At 33.8% G+C, this 22,286-nt stretch overlaps 1 protein-coding gene across 1 annotated transcript in view; it reads left to right on the top strand.

Annotated features, from left to right (window-relative positions):
- The window catches only part of Evi5 (ecotropic viral integration site 5), a 196,649-nt gene that overhangs the window by 33,128 nt on the left and 141,235 nt on the right, over positions 1–22,286 (top strand). The window contains exon 2 of the mRNA XM_089646099.1: positions 16,708–16,881. Within this exon, the coding sequence (XP_089502225.1) occupies positions 16,834–16,881 (48 nt within the window). The 5' untranslated portion in view covers positions 16,708–16,833. The remainder of the gene's footprint in view (positions 1–16,707; positions 16,882–22,286) is intronic.

Raw genomic sequence — 22,286 nt, 5'->3', positions numbered from 1 at the left:
ACATCGAAAACGCAACACAAATTGATTTAAATTTTGCCTGTCCTAAAACGGGAATTTCTTCTAGTTGGATAGACAAAACATTTATCAAATGAATATAATAATCTGTAGGTACTAAATAAAATAAATAAATAAGTAAAAATATAGTATTCTCCTTAGTTCTAAAAGCACGATCCTAGATAAATATGTTAATAATATCCTTACAACCATAATATTATTTAGCGCTCTCGTAAAACCTTGCGGAAATGTCTGAATTTCCAATTTTCTCTTGAGCTTTATACTTCCTATTCACAATCGCATTCCCGGCATTCGCTGCATTCGAAATTAATCCCCGAATCGGCGTTAGCTCGCTTTGGGTTATGGGTTCTCGTGGTAGTACAATAGTAATTCTTCGATTACCGTTATTGAATAACATTTTACGACAGAAAATAAATAAAGAAAATTCGGGATTGTGTTCAAAACCCTTATTGAAATTGTATTCACTTGGAAACGATTACATTTCTTTACCTCTAATATAATAAATAATATAAAATAAAGTCTCTATCCGCGTCTGTCTGTTTGTGCGCTTAGTTCTTCTAAACTACGCAACGGATTTTGATATTTCATTACCATTTAGAGAATTTCTACCGAAAGGTTTACATATATAATACATGCATATTGTATTTATATAAAGTACAGAAAAATGTTTTATAATCAAGTCGTAAAAATATGTTTTCGCGCACTACATTGTCAACACTGGCTAAACCTTATGAGGTACTTCAAAATAATGTACTACGGAATTGTATGTCTTAAAAAGGCCTAAAGAAAAGTCCACGGTGGAATATGTCTATCTCCTAAGGATAACCCCCAGCAACGCCAGTTACACTTTAGCTTGTTAAATATAAACACATAATTTGTTCATAAAATTATTTATTTATTTATTATTATTTTTTTTTATTTTTTTTTTTAAACTTCCGATTTAGTTGTCCGGGTTAAATCTTCCCCAAAGGAAAAACTTAACCCTTCCACTCACTTTTCCACAAATGATCATCTAGTCAATCAACATTATGTAAGTGCATTATATAAGCAAAATAAATACAAAACAATACAAGAACAACACGTCAAATCACCAGAGATCAAATGGGAAAATAATTCACCGTCTCCAGATATTTTCATATCAGAGGGTTCGGCTCGGTAGAACTTCTAACAGGGCCTATAAATCCTACTGATCCCTCAACATAAATATTTAAAAAATCTTTTGTTATCCTACATGTATTCAAAATGACCGACTTTTGCATCTTTATATATAATTTTTTTGATAGATCTAATACGCCTAAATTTTTAATTAGAGAGCTAGGTATAATGCCAGTAGCCGAAATAACGAATGGTAATATTTTTATAGTCTGAGAATGCCAAATTCTTTTTATTTCATTTCCTAAATCTGTGTATTTTCTTATTTTTTCACTAACAGATTTTTGAATATTACAGGAATTTGGAATAGCGACATCAATGATATAAGTTATTTTTTTAATTTTGTCATGTAAAACTATATCGGGTCTATTATGACTAATCGCTCGGTCTGTTAGTATAGTTTTATCATAATATATTTTATAAAATTCGTTTTCTAAAAATGAATTTGGTTCGTATTCATAATATGGTATTATTTATTTATTTATTTATTTATTATTATTACACGCCCTAATGGGCTTTTACACACTACAAATTTTAATAGTAGAGTATCACAGTTATTATAGATTCTACAAAATTAAATCAATAAAGGAAACATAATACAACGAAAAAAGAAAAAATATTAAATGTTACAACAAAAGCATATAATAAAATAAGATACATTAGTAAAATTGATAAGAAGTCTCACATAAATAGATATTCAAAATAAAAATATATATATATATTGCGGAAATTATAGATGTCTATTTGTGTCTCGATATATAAAAGAATTGAAATTTATTTATTTACTCATTTTTGGGAAATCAACAGTTTATATTTTTACAGATTTTAGGTACATAAGTAAAATAGCCAAAATAAAACCAATTACGGATTTCCTCCTTGTGACTTTACGTAAGACAGCATTAGAAGAAATAATTAAATTTATGAGAAATGTGAAGTTATAATTATATAAAATAAAAGAGTTGTATAAAATAATAGAACAAAATAATACAACAAAAATAAAGGGGAAAAAAAACTAAAATTTATATAAAATAAAAGATTATCGATACATTGGTAACCATAAGAATACAAACAATATTGTGCATATTAGTTGGTATGTAATTTATTTTAATATTGTTCAATATGTTGTAGAAGCCGTCAGTTGCGGATTGAGTATTCAGATGGTTCAGATTATGATCTCAATCAATTTCGTTTAGTTTTGTGTTTATCATTGAATAATCTGCTTTTCTAAATTGTAATACTTGCTTTGTGTTAGTTTTCAGGTTTTTATTTTTATTTTTAATAGGAATTGAAATTAGCAGTGTTTTATGATAAATATCTTCTGGTACTAATGAAATGTTTATATTGATTATTTTTAAGATGAAATATATCTCCCAGATCAGAGTATTATATAAACAATATTTATATTGATTATTTTTAAGATGAAATATATCTCCCAGATCAGAGTATTTATTTATTTATTATATAAAAATATAATTTGTTGCCATACATACTAAAACTTCTTTTGGTCACAGAAACTATTTATATCAGCCATCAGTTATGTTTAATATTTTCCAAAATCATATTAAATCTACCAATTCCTTAGTCAAATTTAAAAAGTTAGTTAAGATCTTTGTATTGACAGACGAATGTCTTAACATTTTTTCATCCTTATCCTTTCTTAAATAATAAGATTTTATGAAAGTCCCATTTGCTAAAAACTGAATGTCTCCCTTGTTTTCTTTATTATCTACTTTGTTTCTTTTTGGGAATAATGATTAATAAGTAGTTATGGTACAAATATTGTTACAATATACTGTCAAATTACCCATCTGGTAAATCATCAAATATTTTTTCTTTATTTTAGAAACATTTGTGTTTGTATGTAGTATTACTTTATGTTTGTGATTACTCTATGTTTGCTTCACTCTAATGTAAATTGTTAACCTCGATACAGGCTCAGTCCTAGTGAGGTTGATTTGTATGTGAAAAAAGGGTTTTATGTTATGTTATTATTATGTTATTTTTCCTCTTTTCTGATAAGGTATACATGACCAATTATGAACCTTAATATTATATTTTGCAAAATATGTATATATTAATGTAACCCATATGATGTATATTAAAATAATAATAATAAAAAAAAATGTATAGTGAGATGCAATAAATAAATAAGTTATAACATTCTCTCTGATGTAGATATATTCAATTGTAAGGAAAATAAATATAAAATCTCTATTAAAAATATATCAAAATGTATTCACATAATACATAAAATAAACTAAACTACATAAAATTTAATGATATATTATGTAATGATTACATATATTCACCAGCTCTATTAGAAAATATTGCATTTCGTTGCCCTGAATGCAATACCAAATAGAAAACCTTATTTTACGAGTACAACATTTCTAATCAAAATATGCACAATATTCTTTGCTAGAACGTATCTGCAAATCTTATAATTCTCTGAGATATTGATATTTTCCACTGTAACTTAAAATTTTTAAAAATAAATTTACCTTGGAATGTATTAAAATCAATGCTATATTAATCTTAATTTTTTAATAAATATAACTGTGATTTTTCTGAATATTCTAAAATATACAACGTGTTAGTACGACGAGAAAATCTATTATTGGTTTCTCATGCAAGTAAATTGCACGTGTATAAGCTAACCACATTGTAAACTGTCGATTTCCCTAAAATAAAATAAATAAATAAAATGTATTTAACTGGATATACGGGTGTTAAGATACTTATCTGATTTACGTTCGCTAGTGATTACTGACCTTATTTAAAGTAAAAAATGTAAATGGTATTTTGGGTTCCGGTGACTTTTTTCACTAATATTCTTAAAAACTAGTCGGTGTTGGACGAAGGGATGGGCTGTAATCAGTTGAGTGACCAGTTTGGTGATGTAGAAGATTTTTTGTTTGTGTGTTTTACTTCAATGTATCGGATTACGCTTCCCAATGAAATCAAAATGAGAAATGACAAAACACGGACAGAGATAAATGTACAAAGAGAAATTTTAAATTTCTAATATTTTCTATAAGTATCTAACGTAATCTATTTTAGAAACAATAGTTTTGTAATGTAATGGGTGGGTACTTGTTTTATCTAAACAAAATGTGACTAATCTAATACCCATTTCACAACATATTGAGAATAATCCCATTTCGGTTGTAGATGTTACTATTTGTTGAGTACGAATTTTTTCGATTGGTTATTTTGATAAATAAAACTCTTCTATTTAGGAACAGATTTTTCTCTCGATAGGCTACTTGCATGGGAAAATTAAAAGTAGGCTTGCCCGCATCAGAACAATTAAAGCATTCCAACGCATGCGTGAGAGGGTACACAAATATCTGCCATGTCACGCGATCTTTGCTTCCTGCGCATTCATGTACTTTCACACATTAATTGCTCATTGTCATACTAATTCGGGAATTTAGAGCTGATTCTCATATCGCCCTCTCACTCTCAGGTAATGCAAACGCAGCCCCAGATTGAAATGGGAAAAATATATATAATTCAACGGTTTGATTTACATTCTACCTCAAATCCAGACTGTTTACTTTAGCCAATTGCTCTCCGGGGAAGTACGGAGCGTCCGCTTAATAATGCAAATGGAATTAGTATCAGCCTATTTCAGAAGCTTCAAACCCGGTAAATTACCACAAAATGTTAATTACGATGAAAAATATAAAGAAACGAAAAACTTGTAGTATAGATAAACAAAAGCCTATTCTATTTACACAATATATAAGTTTTATTGAATAAATTAGGAAAATTGTTCTTCAAAATTAATTTTCTAATAAAATATCTGAATTCTCCAGACTAGTTCTGACGTTATAGTTACCAACGCCATTAGCAACGACAGTCTAGGGCACCCACCATTTTCCCGAACCATTTTAAGGACCATATGTCCCTCTATCGGTTCTCACGTCAAGACGTTTTTTAACGTAGCTACCATTAAATGATACTAAAACGCCCCCGACTGTCCCTACACGGCATAATATAAATTCGTACATTCCAAAAACGTCTACGTGCTCTCGTCTAAGGCAGTTTGTTCTTATTCTTGAAGCTGGTGGAGAGACAGCATTTATAAAGAGGAACGTACAATTGAAGAGGAAAAAAGAAAGGAAAAACAAATTCAAGCACGTCCACATGGCAAACTACAAGCACAGTATTTGAAGATAAAAAGAACAACAGCTACTGCTTCTGGCAAGCCACAGTGAGAGACAGTGAGCAATAAGTCTGGAAAGTGGTCCTTCGAACCCTTCACACCATCCCCAGCAGCACAATAGCCAGACTTGACCCCTAATTACCGCTAGCAACGACAGTTCGAATGACGCTCTTTTGGATTCATGCGATGCTACCAATCTCTCCACCTGTTATCGCTTAAAATTTGGCGAGTAAATCGGCGGGCGCTTGGATTTTGACAGGTTTTGAAATTTAAAACAATAAATTCTACAGTGATATAATATAATGGGAATTTTTCCATATAAGAGAATAAGATTCCATGTCAGCGCGTTACGTTGGTGTGACCAGACCAGTAGCTCTGTTGCAGGATAGTACTAGGCAGGCGGTAATATTTGATGCTTTGAGGCTTTCGGCTGTAAGCTGCCCATCCTGGCTAGAGGAAGAGGGCAGCGGACGTAATTCCCGTGGGAAGAGAGGGCTGGCAACACTTACTAATTTACTACTTAGTATTGTATTCATCACTACGAAATATTATTAAGATTTAATAACTTCTATTTTACTGTCTGGAACCTATAGGAATTTTGAATGTCACTTGGCTGAAGTTGATAAGAAGAGATGGCAAGGAAAGTTAGGTTACCTAAAGACTTAGATTAACATAACGTAGCTTTAGCCCTTTTAAGATAGGTATGTTTAAATACTGGATGCCTCTCATTAGAAGCTAAAATCTGAATGGTGGTTCTGAGTATTAGGCGACACTGAGACACCACACTCCTCATACTTATAGCAGGTACATAACACAGACAAGATAATACACTGAATCAAATCACAGGTATTGAATTTGTATAATATTTAATATCTGTACATTTTCTTTCACTCTTTTAACCAATGTACCGTTTGTTTCTTTTGCCAATTAATAAAATATCTTCCACGCTGGAATGACTTTCAAAGTTATGCAATGCATGAAATATAATGCTGTTACTTCAATTTATTACGCTTTTATCTGTGGCTCGGGGTCATTCTGGCTTGCTTGCCTTGAACTGCCTTCAGAACCTACAATTCATAGGAAAATTTCTCCTCTCTTGTTCATTATTTATCCTCGACTTTTTAAATAAATCGGAAGTTCATGGTTATCGAAAAACTCTTTCCGCACAACTTCGACGTGATATTCCGGAAGCCGAGGCCCAAAAGCTTTATAGGCACACCAAGCGTACAGTGTACAATAAAATCATTATTATTTTATTAACTCCCTGTCCCTAAATCGACCCATCAACCTCCAAACCTTTGTTGTCAGTGATTGTTTATGGAACGTTTTTTATCTGAACAGAAAAAATACAAAATTATAATATTTTACTTAAAATAATAGTTTTTAAAGGCTGTTGTATATAAAACGTATCATTTCCTTTCCCGAAATATAATATTCAACTTTATTTGTATATTTTTGACTGGAATTCCCTAAGGGTCGCAAGAGGCTGTGTTTCTCAGCCCTGTTTGTATCCGGGCGGGGCTGTATCGATCCCTCCCCCCGCCTCCTCCCGATCCCTCCGGTTAACCCCACCCACCCCAGAACCGCAGCGTGGCTGAAGATATATTAATAAAAACTATAATTCGGCTACCCCGAAGTTCGTTCCTGAGATGGAACGATACGAGACTAGACGGGCTTGTGCCACTTGCTATTAGAAGCCTGCCATTTTAACCTGGGCTCACAATCCAGACGATTTTAATGTATTCTGACTTTCGTACAGGAATCATCATAAAAATATATTTTTCGTGTTTTTTATTGGCGTATTATTCAGTGTATGAAGATAGAAAATATTTTTATAAAGATATTGTTGCTTATTTTCTTCTTTAGTTATTTCGAGTCATCCTCGAAGGAGTAGAATCTTTTAATAGCTGCATAGATGATAATTAACTTATATGATATATTTATGTATATATACAACTAAAGGGCCCAATAAAACGCCAGGTAACTTACTATCACATTAGTAGCTACTCACGTAGAAAAAAAAGTAATGTTTTAAGAATCTTATGTCTAAAAAGCGCCCCTGAGGTGATATCTCACAAAAGCGGCGCTATACAAATCATCCAATAAATAAAATAAATAAATAGTATAAAACAAAGCCGCTCTACGTGTCTGTCTGTCTGTGCGCTTAATTCTTCTAAACTATGCAACGAATTTTGATCGGTTTTTCACATTTCATTTAGATAATTTCTTCCGGAATGTTTGTATATATAATGCATGCATATTGTATTTACAGAAAGTAGAGAAAAATCTTCGTTTTGTAATCATGTCGTTAAAAAAATATTTCCGGGCGCTTAAATAAATAAAGAAAATTCGGGATTGTTTTCAAAACCCTTATTGAAATTGTATTCACTGGGAAACGATTACATTTCTTTACTTCTAATATAATAAATAATATAAAATAAAGTCGCTATCCGCGTCTGTCTGTTTGTGCGCTTAGTTCTTCTAAACTACACAACGCATTTGTTGATACGGTTTTCACTATCATTTAGAAAATTTCTCCCGAAAGGTTTACATATATAATACATGCATATTGTATTTATATAAAGTACAGAAAAATCGATGTTTATAATCAAGTCGTAAAAATATGTTTTCGGGCATTACATTGTCAACAATGGCTAAACCTTATGAGGTACATCAAAATAATGAACTACGGAATTGTACATCTAAAAAAGGCCTACAGAAATCAATGATGGTATATGTCTACCTCCTAAGGATAACCCCCAGTAACACCGGGTACACGTCAGCTAGTATACGAATATTTCATTTAGTATAACAGTTTGGTTTAGTGAAAAGTACATATACACATACATATAAAAGTACAACCTATTTTTGTCTATTGTAGCTAGTTACGAGGTATGTAGCAAAATAACAATATTACAGTAAAGTATTACACAATGTGAGACGAGATTCCCGAATGCTTGGTAGCTAAAGCTAAAGATCTTACTTCCTTTTTCATGTTGTCTAGCAAACCTCCTGTAAATAATATTATATATATATATACATTTGTATTTCTATCCTTACTTTTACTAGGCTTGTTCTATGTACATATATCACATTTTTCGCCCAAGACATTAGTGTTTAATCTGCTCAAAAAAGTTCTTTCTTGGGATCGTTTTTTTGGTTTAACAAATTGTGGTTTATGTTAAAAAGGTGTGTTAAAGGATGAAAGTAGACTGAATGCTGTTGAAATGAGATCCCTGAGGCGTATGTGAGGTAAAACCATGTGTGATTGTGTGAGAAATGGGGAGATCCGCAAAGAGTGGAAGTCTGGTGTAAACGTAATGAGTAAGATTAAGAAAGGAACGCTTAGATTATAGAGTGAATGCGCGAAGAAAGGAGTGTAAGGAGAATATACGATGCATATGTGAATGGTAGAGGGAGACATGGCACGACCAAGTGAAAGAGACACTTGAGTCGGGCCATGTCAATAATCAGAATAATAGAAGAGTATGTATGAGACTCTGTATGAATGTGAATGAGGCAAGGAGTGTGTGCCAAGACCGAGTTGTTTTGCGGTCCGTCCTCTCTGCCTACCCCTGCAGGGAAACAGCGTGTGGTTAATTAGTTAGTTTGTTTATGTTATTCGGATCAGGATGGAAATCGAATGAGCAAGGAAGCGGAATGTGTGCCTAGTTTTCAATGGGAGAATCATACCGTGACGGAGGGCGCTCAGTCAATTGTGAGCTAAATAAAGGGCCGTATCTTCGTAAGAGTATGGATAATAAACAATTATTCCATCGTTAAAACCCTCCATGATCAAAGTACATAAATTACATTTATTATCGTAGTCTTATTTGGTTTATCTTATTTTTACACAATTGTTATATCAAAATCATTTATTTTAATGAATCAAAATCATTTATTTTACGTTCAGAAATACTAATACAATAAAAAAGTTAATATATATTGTTTTGATTAGATACCAACGGCACTGAAATAATTTACGAATATGTACCAGGCAAAAGGGTTTAGCGCGATTCTGTAGTGACATTTTTGCCAGAGTCCTCCAAAACTACAAATAATTTTATTATTTTGGTCGAATTGGAGAACAATCCCAATTTTACATGTAAAAAATCATACTCAAGTTAATAATACTTGTATTTCTAGCACGTCCATTCCTGAAAGCACCCCTTTTACACTATTAAATCAGTATTTTTTTAATGACTTGTTTATATCCCTCGGTTATCGTTGGTCGAAACAGCTTTTAACCGCATACAAGTCATTTAAAAGTTTGTAAATTTACGCGATGAAAAATTGTTTCGTCGGTTGTTCTTTATTTACTCGGACAGTATTCATAATTTCTTGTCAAAATCGTGTTCGGTGTTATTTTAGTTCTCTTTTTTTAGCTCTTTTTGTTTAAGCTCTGAACTCCGGCGATAGTGGGTCGTTTGGAAATAGATTCTTTGAACTGACGCCCTACGAAGTCGGGAGGGCAGATTTATTTTTATCGAACGTCTCAACTCAACACCACCAAATTCACCGTTACTTGATCGAGGAATAATTATTACAATTTTTTATTTTACTTTTGAACATATACTCTATTGTTTATTTCTTTGAGAAATAAACAATATTGTACGTAATTCTATTTAAGTCGTTGTATTTATTGCTCCGATAGTTCTCAGCTATTTTTCATGCCAAATATAGAGGAAAATAAAATAAAGGAATGTAAAAACTTATTACCTAAATAAAATAAAAATATTTAAAAAACCTTTAGTTGTAGGGTTGACATATTATTTCGGGTATAATTTCATTTTACAATACCAATATGTGATCGTGTAATGCACTCACCTACTGATTTATTATCTAACTTGTTATGTTAGGAAGCTCTAATGTTACGTTACTGGTATGATGGCAGAACCTTATTTTAAAGAAGCGACGCGGTGTCTAATTAATTTTAAGCCATTATGAGAATCCTACGTGAGTCGGCTAATTATAAAGTTACAACACAGCTGAGAAATCTAAAACCAGATGGCACTTTTCTTATTCTTTTCAAGGAACATAACGTCACCAGAAGTCAAAGTTGTCTGCAGGGCGGTGAAAATAATAAAAACACATCAAAACGAATTTTAACTCTTTGTACTCCGTTGTCGCCTCCACGACGACATAGGAAACATTCCAACAACTCCGATGGCGCCGCAGCGGCGACACAAACAATGGGTATACATTTTATTGTTTAAAAAATAAAAGAGTCCTTTTGCAGGTATACATTTGATTCTATTCAGTTGTACACAGTACCCATTTACGATTTGTTGTGCTTTTTGCTCTGTTTTCATACATAACAATAACTACGCATTCATTTAATTGAATATTTTTAACTTGGTAATAAATATTCTCACTCCATCAGAGACCAGGCTCAATGGAAAACTCCATATTTTAGGAAAAGGTCCCTAGCGGGAGTGTGTGGTCTGCTTGAAAAGGGCAGCAAAAAGTGGCAGACGGGAAACCAGTGAGTACAGTGATACATGTCCTAACAAACCACGTATGCATTTGGGCGATTGCTTTCCAAAATACCACACGTTAAAAAAATGTGAAGATAAGAATATGGAAATTCTTGTATGATAATAAATACATACATATATATTTCTTAACATAACTATATCATTTTATTTACTGCCTTACAAAAATTCTAAAAATATCGTAATTTTTCCTCATATTTTTACATTACACTTTATGAAATAGCTGGTATACCATATAAAAAATAATTTGGAGTGCAAGGGGTTAAAGAATATTTAATTTCAGAGTTATTTTCAGATTTTTCGTTTCTTCCAGTCGTTCCATTGGCTAACAAATTTTGTTTCTGTCCCTTTTCGTTTTGTATTAAATCGGTCAAATCGAGTTTCTTGGCTTGACAAATCGAAATTACCCGTGGATGTTCGCTTTGCATTCAGAAATATAACCTCAGCGGGTAATCTATCGTGGGAAATATCGCCGTGGACGGAACTCGCTCGTGGGGTTTACGGAAATTGAGCGGCCTATTCGGCGGGACCCGTAAGCCGCCCCTTTACCAGTATTACCACCGCCATCTCCACCTTTACCACTATTTTCACCTTTACCCGATTACTCAGCCTAATTAATACGCCAGGGAAATAATTACTGTCTATAAAAATACCATACATATAGCATCCTCAACAAAGCCGTAGGATTGTTTTAATAATACATTTTTGAAACTAAGAAAAATCAACATAATAAAACAACTATTTTTATCATATGAAATGGTACATTTGACGGCCTCCGTGGTCCAAGTCTAAGCCTCTTGAGATCGCGGGTTCGAATCCCGGCGTGCGCAAGTAAATTTTATTTGATTAATTTAGTTGTGTTATAATTTACTCGTTTAAAATAATATATAGTCTATTTTCGGCACGTTCCAGATTGGAAGATACTCTCTACTAGTGTAATACCACCATTTAGAATTGAAACGTTGCTTGAAATGGCTTTAGCCGTGTTTGGTGACCAGATTTGAATAACCAGGTACCTCCCCAACTTCCTATTCTCCAACTCCTTCCTATCCCCACCACCTTCAGCCTTACAATATACGCCAATTGGGGATGCCAGTCTCACTGGCTTCCATACGGTTGAAAGCAGTTGGGACTCATTGTTAGGTAAAATAGAAAATGAATAAAAAAAATGAAGCCCACGTATTGAAAAAATGCTTATTCATTTAATAAAAATATGCTATGGTCAATAACAACATAAGCGGTTCATTATCATTACGTGTATCAATGATGGGAACGTTTGTACAGTCGACGCTCTGTTTTTACCTTCTTGTTATTGTGTACTCAATGCCGGTGGTATTTACATAATATACTCCATATTCGCAACAAGTGCCTGTTATGGTGAGGCCATTGCTATGCTAAATTAAAGAGGCCTATTGGACCCTCACTCTTTGTGGGCTGTTGCATTACTCCACAGGTTGTTATTGCGAACTAATAGTATTTATGTACATTGTTATTCTATTTTTCGAAGGGCAGACATGCATTTCGCTAGGAAAACATTTGTATTTTTGCGAAAAGGTAAAATTGCTGCACAAATATAATCGTTCAATTCCCGCACGTTTAGCGACTCGAAAAACACTATAATTAAAATCGAGTTTATTTTGAAATATTAGATAATGTCATCGGGATTTGCCGTCGTGTTAGGACATTCCATTTTATAAGTACCCAGAGCAAATAGTAGAAGAGGGCTACACGGAGAAAAATGACTATTGCTAATTTATTATAAATCTCTTCAACTGAAAAATTAACAGGTTTTCTGATACATTTTTTATAAACTACGAATATATTATTATCATGATATCGGAACACGTGTTCACGAAAATACGAATGTTTTTGCTAATCGTCATCTAAGCCAAATGCTAATTGGATAGTACCGATATTTATTTCGTATATTGCCTGCTGTAAATTTTTAAATTTAATATCAACCAATTTCAGAAAAATGCATATGATAGAATGCAATGTCGTTGACGAGTCTATCTGTCGAGTTTCAGCTTGATCGGATGACGGGAAGTGGGTTAAATTCCACTTCCAAATTCATTTTCATTCATTCATTTATTTAATCAAGAAAACAAAGTCGAAATTCATAATCGAATTCGTATTTTAAAATAAAATGTTTATCTTATATCCATGTACATCATATTGTATACATTAATAACTGCTTGTGTTTTCACACACGTATCAACTGCGCCAAAATATAAATAACTTATTATCGTACTACCGTACATTGTTTTGGTACGCCACTGCTAATCAGTTAGTAAAGTGTAGTTACTGTAAAATATTAATTACGTCCTTGTGCAATGGAGACAAATCTCTGGGGCTATTTTTTTTCAGAGAGGTAGAATTCGTATACGCTTCTTGGGAAAAGACGAACAAGTTGTAGCCACTGAATTATCAAAGTGTCGTTATTTGAAATAGGTATTTGCGGTTGAAACACTGAGAGTGTGGGGGACACGAAAAACTACTCAGTCTATGTGGCTAACACTATGTCGAAACCTGGATAATGGTATTATTATTTGTGGTGTCCCAATTTGGGTTATCGGAAAGATTGCCACTGGTAAGTTACATCTCAGGGCTGACACACTAGTATTTCTTCAGTGTCCCAGTTCTTAGAACGTTTCACTTATTAATTTAATCAATGTGATTTTGGTTGCGTATACAAGATTTTCCTAAATTTTAACAATGAGATTGGCTGATTTATTAAAATACTGTTAAAAACGTGATTGTAAACTATATCCTAATAAAATATTAGTCCGTTCAGAATATATATTTGATAAATGTTATGACGAATTGCGACAATATTTGAATTTTTAAGATAGGTGTTCCAACATTCTAATAACACTTTTCTGGTTTTCCGACAGTTTGTTAAGAAACCCTGTCAATTCTTAAATGCCTGCAGTCCCGTTTTTAACAGGAATGCGAATAATTTAACCAGATTTTTAATTAATTAGCAATATTTTATATCGGTATGTTTTCTCCGTGTAGATACATAATTCTCATTCTTAAAATAGTTAGTGGTTTAATGGTAGCATAATTGCCTTTCAAGCAATTGATTGGGTTTCTAACTATAAGAATGAATATATTTTACTTTTATTTAATTTTATTTAATACTACTTATAAAAAAATGTAAGGCTGCATAAATATTAAAAACATCTTTCAGAAATTGTAGGTGTTTTACCCCGTACATTAAAAAGGTTTAAAGGCTGTCTTAGATCAGCCCATTACTAAAATAAACAGCTAATAAAATTGATAATGGTTTGTTGCAATGATGCCTTATAAGTTGACGAGTGACTATCGATTCTTTTACGACTTCGCAAATTGCGAATAAAGGTAAACTTCTGGAAATTATCTACGGTGCGAATGAACGGCTTTGTAGAGGCTGAAACACCGATTTTTAGTTTTGAGGGACCTAAAGTTATATGACAAGGCCATTAATGTACAGGGTTTTCCAATAAGAGGTGTTATTTTGAATAGCCCGCTATTTCGGTAGATGTTACTTTTGAAGCTGTCATTTTTTGACATTTGACAAGTAGAAACTACGCCATTAATAAAAATGGAACGATACACGCTTCAACAACGCATTGAAATTCACTTGAGTGAATCAAATGCAAATCATCTTGAGTGATGAGGCCCATTTCCACCTCGGTGGCTTCGTTAACAAGCAAAATTGTCGCATCTGGGGCTCGGAAAACCCAAGAGTTATTGTTGAAAAGCCTCTCTATCCTCAACGTATGATTGTTTGGTGCGGTTTATGGTTCGGCGGAGTCATTGGACCTTACCTTTTCGAAAATGAGGCTGGAGCAACAGTTACGGTGAATGTATTGCGCTATCGAGAGATGATTAATGATTTTTTATGGCCGGAATTGGATGGTATTGATCTGGACAGCGTTTACTTTCAACAAGACGGCGCTACGTGCCACACAAGCAACGAAAACATTAATCTTTTAAGATTGAATATAAAAATAACACCTCTTATTGGAAAACCCTGAAGTATAAACAATCAAAACTACCGGCATGGCACGATGGTAGGTATTGTTTTCAAACCTACAAAAGTGATCATTGAGGAGGTAAATAATTCTTAGGCGCCCGTTGTGAAGATTGGTTTGAACTATAGAATTATTGATATATCGTATCATTTAACTCGTGGAACTTATCAGAAAGTTCTTTTTGTAATGTCACTGCATGAAGATTTTGACGCCATTCCTTAACAAGCTATTCTTAAGGGCCCAGTCCACGTTGACACAAATGCATTGGGCCAACTTTGGCGCCAAATACTCACGCGTGAACGCCATCGCCAAAGTTGGCCGGTTAAAAACGGTCATGTTGTTTGTTGATTTGAACCCGTGACCTTCGGATTGCTAGTCGAGAGTCTAACCCCTCGACCACGGGTTAGCCGCAAGATCCTTTGATGTGTGCACGAAAACCGACAATTATCGGTTTGACCAGCCAACGTTGACGGCCAACGCATACAACTGCCAAGTCGCTCTGTACACGTTGGGCGAGCGCATCGGGCCAATGTATTGGGCCAACGTATACAAGAGGCTTTACACGAAGTATCATTAAGAAGACACCGATGTTTTGTCTTTTTATGGTTGTTTCTAAAGGGATGGTTTCTTTTGCAAATGGTAATGCAGTATTAAAAAGTGTGGAAGTACATGTTTTGTAAATTAGTAACTTGGTAACGGTACACTATGTACTAACTTGTGTACATACCTCATTATGATATAAATATTTGATGCAAAAAATTGTTGTTGGGTGATAATTTTTTCATTTAATTGAGTTTTGTGCAAGTACTTTTTCGTTTGACAAAACTATGATTACGATATATTATAGGCGTACATTATCGAAAATAGTCCGCCTAAACACTAATGCGTATTACTTTTCATTTTACAGAATAAACAATTTATAGCATTTAAAATTTTTGCACCATCGTATTTTGACCTCAAACAACAGATATCGTAGTCCCAGAGAGAGGTACGTACGTACTTCATCGACAAACGTCATCTCCCTTCTCATATATATTGCACGAAAACGGAAAAGATAGAATATAATAGAATGGTGACGTCACGCACGATATCTTTCTGGGAGTAATTGAGTTTATAACAAAATAAACGACAGGCGTAAAATAAACGACTTAACTTTTTTATTCATGATTCTAAACTCTAAATTCGAATGTTGCGAACTTCTGACACTCATAAACTTACGAATACCTACAATGACAACACGACAAAATACACTATTCCAATGCAACACACATAAGCGCAATTACATTGCGAACTCCCCAATACAACGGTTTCACACTATGGGAAACCAATACTTAGGTGATGTCGATATATTTAATATTAACTTTGCGAATTTGGTGGATTACGTAAAAGACTTATTTAAACACTATGGAAGTTATATTTTTAAGCCATTCAAATCGCTGTATTTTTTAATTATGTTCTTTTATTTTTAATATTTCTTTCTCATGTTTCAAAACTGTCATTAAAATTGTACCACCGACATGTAAAAGCCCTCCGGGCATTAAATAAATGAATTAATAAATTAATAAAATTGTTATAAAACAATTAACAATGTTTATGTTTTTCAAATACTTTGATTAAGAATGCAGACTTCCTTAAAACAATTCATTCCTTCTGCCCACAATTTGTAACAGTTCCTTATAAACCTCTCTTTCTTCAAAACACCGTTTGCCGGCATTAGATGTAAAACAAGCGGCGAAAGAGGGTAAGGCGCGGCGCTGACAAGTTGAGACTACATTGCAATACCCGTGGTATAGTAGTATGCCGCCTTGCCATCCCCTGTTCGATACAAATGTATAAAATGGTTCTATTATTGCAGGTTGCGACCGTTGCGACCCTTGCGAAGGCTCCGCACCCGCCCAGCTCCGGCTCAGTAGCGCGCGCCCCGACGGCCGACACGCCCGCGTCGCCTCACTCCGCCCGCGCTGATGTTTCTCCTCTTCCCATGAAGTACCCCGAGCCACCGAGTCAGCGGCACCTACAAGACCTAGCCGTGAGTTAACTACCATAATAAACTACTCTGCATTGTTACTCGGTGCCGAACTAGTGTCATTCTATTTATCTTGTATATTCGTGATTGTGCATTTTGTCCGTGTGAATTTAAATAAACTGTTTTAAATAAACATTTTTACTCGGTGCCACACTAGTGTCATCAATGTTAGGTTATCTTGTATGTGACTTAATTTCACACAGATTGTGATTTTTTTCTGTTTGAAATTGTTTGTGTTGTACTGCCTTATTTTTCGGTGCTAGGATAACGTCACTTTAAATTATCTTTAGGTAGGCACTTTGTTACTAGATGTAAAATTAATATCAGCTTAGCGGTTCTGTGCCCTGTTACTTAGTTTAAGACAATCAGTTCGTTGAGTTTTTCCGTATCTTTAGAATAACATAATTTATTTTGTAAGCACCCCTTTATTTTATTTATGCGCTTTATGTACAAAAAGGGTATGAGCCTAGTATGGTAGAAAAATAATGTAGTATTTGAAGAGTAATAATAATATTGTGATAAAAATATAATAAAAAATGACGTGTACCCGGCCTTGCTCGGGGACTTATACATGGTTTGGGGTAAAGTTTTGAGGTTATGAATTCTAGAGTACCTGACAACTGGGTCCATTTATAAGGTGGAAATAATATTATTGTATTTGTTTTACTTAATCGTGCCACGTCTTCCTCGGGCACCCCCGACTTTTTCTACCATCCACTTCATTTAGTATTTCAATTCAATTCAATTCAATTATTAGTCCGTATATCATTCCACAAGGAAAAAAAATTATATTGCTCATTTATTAAGAATCTCTTCAAATTATTGGTAATCTTGTTAAAAACGGGATTGCAGGCTGTCTGCTGATAAACTTTTAGTAAATTCCTAATATGCCGGAAAACGTGTTCATGCACCTGCATTTGATTTGATAGTATGTAATGACGAAATGCGAAAATATTAGTAGATTGTATGAGAACCCTCTATATTTCATTAGTCAGAAGTCAATTGGAGTATAATTCACCTATTTGGTCCCCTTTATATAAAGTTCACTCCAATAATATAGAAAGAGTTCAGCACAAATTTCTTAAGTACGTAAATTTTAAGCTCGGAATTCCTATTGATTACATTAATTATGTCAGTTTGATGAATCAATTGCATCTAATAACATTGTCTGACAGGAGAATTATTTCAGACCTGGTTGTGTTACACAGAGTCATTAACAACTTAATTGATAGTCCTGCCATCCTTGCCACTATTAAACTACATGTGCCGACTAGGAATACAAGACAAAATATAACATTCTTCTGTAATACATACTCGACCAACTATCAGACACACTCACTGACAAATAGGATGCATGATCTGGGCAATAAGTATGGGGGTGCTATTGTTTTATTTATTGACTCCATTTATAGAATTAAGCATAATCTACACCAACACTTTGTTGAATCCTACAAATTAGAGTAGCGTTGGTAAATTAGTTTTAATGATTTGTCTTATAGTTAATGTTGTTTTAATTTCTGTTTTACTTTATGTTACTCTTACGTTTTACTAATATTGCTTCATATTTTTTAATATTTTCTCATTATACTTGTAATCACAATTTAACAAGTGTGTATTTTGTACCTTCTTTAAAATGGATTACATCTATTTACTGTCAATATCTCCTGTATAATACATATTCTCCTATGTACACTGCATCATGTATCACTTCTATGTAAAAGCCTTTTTAGGCGTATATATATATAAATAAATAAAATAAATAAATTCGTATTTATTTTTAAAGTTTATCAGGAAACCTATTCATGCATTAGTTAAGAGCCTGTAATCCCGTTTTTAACCGGATTACCATCAATTTAGAGAGATTCTTAATAAATTAGCAACACTATTTTTTCTCCGTGAAGTGCAGCGATAATAAGTTAAGGTTTTCTCGAGCGTTCCTGACTTCTTCCACCATTCAAACCCACATAAACACTTCTGGCACTAATAAGAACAAACTTTGAATTTTTGAGCCAAGTCGAATGAACCGTATATGAATGCGTACGGAACAACAAAGAAACATAATTTTTTGAAGTATATTTTATTTGAAAACCACCTCTTTTACTTATTTAATGATATAAACACTTAAATCCGATAATAACAATACGCACTTGCCAAGTTAATAAATCATTAATCTGTCATTTAAACCCTCCGCGAGATGTTCTGATTAAAAGCGGGTTATTTTTTTAAAATTTCAATTAAGCCATTTTAATTACGGGCTTTCATTATCAAGTTATATATATAATTTGTCGCACGCGATATTGGCGTTAAGGGAAACGCCGCAAGTAGGTACCTACCGAGTCACCAATCCGCTTGGTAATTGCGTGCTCCACTTTGATGGTTGCTTTTTTAACACGTAGTACCAAATAGATACCTATAATTTAAAAATAATTTATTAACTAGGAGTGAAATTATTTCTACCATACGAAGGTCTTCTTTTAACTTTAAATTAGCGAAATTTGAAATTGCGTTTACTGTAGCGAACTACAAAGTTTGTGTAGTTAGTCCGTTTTGAAGTAAGGCACATATTTATATTTGCCCGGTTTAGTTTCGAATTGTGTACTTTGTGCCTCTTTACCGCCAAACACTCATAAACATGCTACGTAACGGCCCACTAGAGGTGGCTGGCTACACAATCACAATATCATGTCAAAGTACTAAAGAAAGGATATCTCTTACTAGCTTGTTCCATTACCGCATTGACAGGGCAATAATTCTGACCATTAACTAATTGATTACATTTTTAAATTAAAAGTTTTATTAGTCCTTTTGCTGCCGTGTTGAATCTGAATTTAAACATGTACCCAATGTTTGAAAGGAGTTTTTCAACCTTCAATAAAACGATTTTAATATTGGGACACCTCCACAGGGAAAGACATATAGTAAATGTAGTAAGTTACTTACTAAAACACGTAATACCTATTATACAGGGTTTTCAAATAAGAGGTGTTATTTTGATATTCAATCGTAAAAGATCAATGATTTTGTGGCTTGTGTGGCACGTAGCGCCGTCTTGTTGAAAGTAAACGTTGTCCAGATCAATACCATCCAATTCCGGCCATAAAAAATCATTAATCATCTCTCGATAGCGCAATCCATTCACCGTAACTGTTGCTCCAGCCTCATTTTCGAAAAAGTAAGGTCCAATGACTCCGCCGAACCATAAACCGCACCAAACAGTCACACGTTGAGGATAGAGAGGCTTTTCAACAATAACTCTTGGGTTTTCCGAGCCCCAGATGCGACAATTTTGCTTGTTGACGAAGCCACCGAGGTGGAAATGGGCCTCATCACTCAAGATGATTTGCATTTGATGCACTCAAGTGAATTTTAATAATTTCAATGCGTTGTTGAAGCGTGTATCGTAGCGTAATTTCTACTTGTCAAATGTCAAAAAATGAAAACTTCAAAAGTAACATCTACTGAAATAGCGGGCTATTCAAAATAACACCTCTTATCGGAAAACCCTGTATTATTAATTTCTTATAAATAACTACAAAAATGTATTGTGCACTTCTCTTACAAACACAAGCTAACGCTTCTATGGAAATGTAGTATTTAAATCTCTTAATATGTTAAAACCTAATGTAAATTGATCGGTCGGTGGCTGAGTTGACATCGCGCTTGGGTCCCATCCAGGCGTAGTGTGTTCAATTCCTCTGCTGACTAAGTCCTCCATCACAACACAAGCAACATTTTCCGCTTACTGTGGTGGTAGTAGGAGATTTCCAAATGTTGTCAGGTTATTCGTAACCCGGGAATGTTTGTCTTTCTTTAAAAAAAATAATTGAAAATAGCAATACAACCTACCTAGCAGGCTTCTCTATAATCAGTCTGATGGATGAAGTAGTGTTTGGAGGCCTAAACGTTGGCGACTGGTCGGTCTGGAGTCGAACCCACCATCTTCCAGGCATAAGGAACTGGAGAGTCGGGAGGCCTGCGGGAGTGGAAGTGTTTTCTAAAAGCGACCAGGACTCTCCTAGAATTGTAACGCCAATGTCGATGATGATTATGCTAAATCTCTCAGGTAGGTAGCTTATGATCAAGAACATTATGTTTTTACTACTAGGGCCCTATTGGAACAGGCTGTATTGCCTTTAGCGAGAGACCGAACTTTCGACACACTTACAAATAAAATTCAACTCTTCTTGTTTAATTATTAGAGTGGCCATGAGTGAGTCAAAACAAATGATTATGTTTAGTCGCCGGCTTTCTGTTGCACTCGTGCACATTGGTTAGTGCTGATGACATCATGCGGATGAGAATGCCGCTCCGGAGAGCAGAAGGAGAGACAGGTTGGATTGGTGAGGTCAGGCCGGGTAAACAATGACAAACCGCCTGAACACGCACGGATTTGAACATTTTCCCTTTCCATTCTGTTCGTTTTTTCCTGCTCATTCTTCACAATATCGTACTCCCGCTACTACACTGCCATAAATACAAAATCGGGTGTTTTGAGATAGATACTAAGTTTCATAGTATACTTCTTAAAGAAAACCCAACAAAGATGTCATATCTTAAAATAAGTAGGCACTTAAACAATAGTTACTGCAATGAACAAACTTAAGACTATTAGTATTTTTTTGTTTGCTTGATTTGTGTTAAACTGTCGCATTACACATTTAATTAAAACTTAAACGATAATTAACATTGTTTTATTTATGCTTTAAATTGTAATTAGACATAAAATGTTGATTCATGTTTATTTTATTTTATTTCACTTTGGGACATTAACAGGTTGAAAACATTAATTTCATTAAACCCTCCAGTGTTTTAGGGTCATGTATGACCGGGCGTCCGTATTTTACAAAAGTATTTTTGTCTTCTTTTCTATCATTTATTTATTTATTTATTTATTTACGGACAAATAGTCCATTAACATCCACATTATTAATTAATAGCCGAAATACGACGTTAAAATTGACATTAGAAAGAGTATTTATATTTCTTATAATAATATTTCTTTCCAGTTAACCTCATCACTGGATGCCACTAATAAAATTATAAAAATAGCCAAAATTAAAAATATTTTAAATTTGCCCCAACAGAGGCACGTTGTTTAATGTAGATCCTTATTATTTTGAATTCATTTCTATTTTTTTAAACAAGAAAAATATAATCGATTACATTACGTATTACATCGTATTCGGAGTTGCATAAATAAGGTTAGAATTAATTAGTAATACAATCCCTTTGGACAAAATATACCTACTTTGATTTGTTAATAACGGGAGAATGCACTGTACGCCCCTGTAATTTACCTAATATACCTACCTATTAAGCTGCTTTTTTGCTGTTGTTTTTTGGATGTGACGCCACACCAACGTCTTCGCATTGGCCGGGTCCATTGTCATAATTGCACCTCCAGTATT

This window comes from Hesperophylax consimilis, chromosome 23 (genome assembly GCF_061612785.1).
Source record: "Hesperophylax consimilis isolate HC1 chromosome 23, BYU_Hcon_1.0, whole genome shotgun sequence".
Taxonomy (NCBI): Eukaryota; Metazoa; Arthropoda; class Insecta; order Trichoptera; family Limnephilidae; genus Hesperophylax; species Hesperophylax consimilis.
This window is presented reverse-complemented; position numbering and strand designations above follow the sequence as displayed.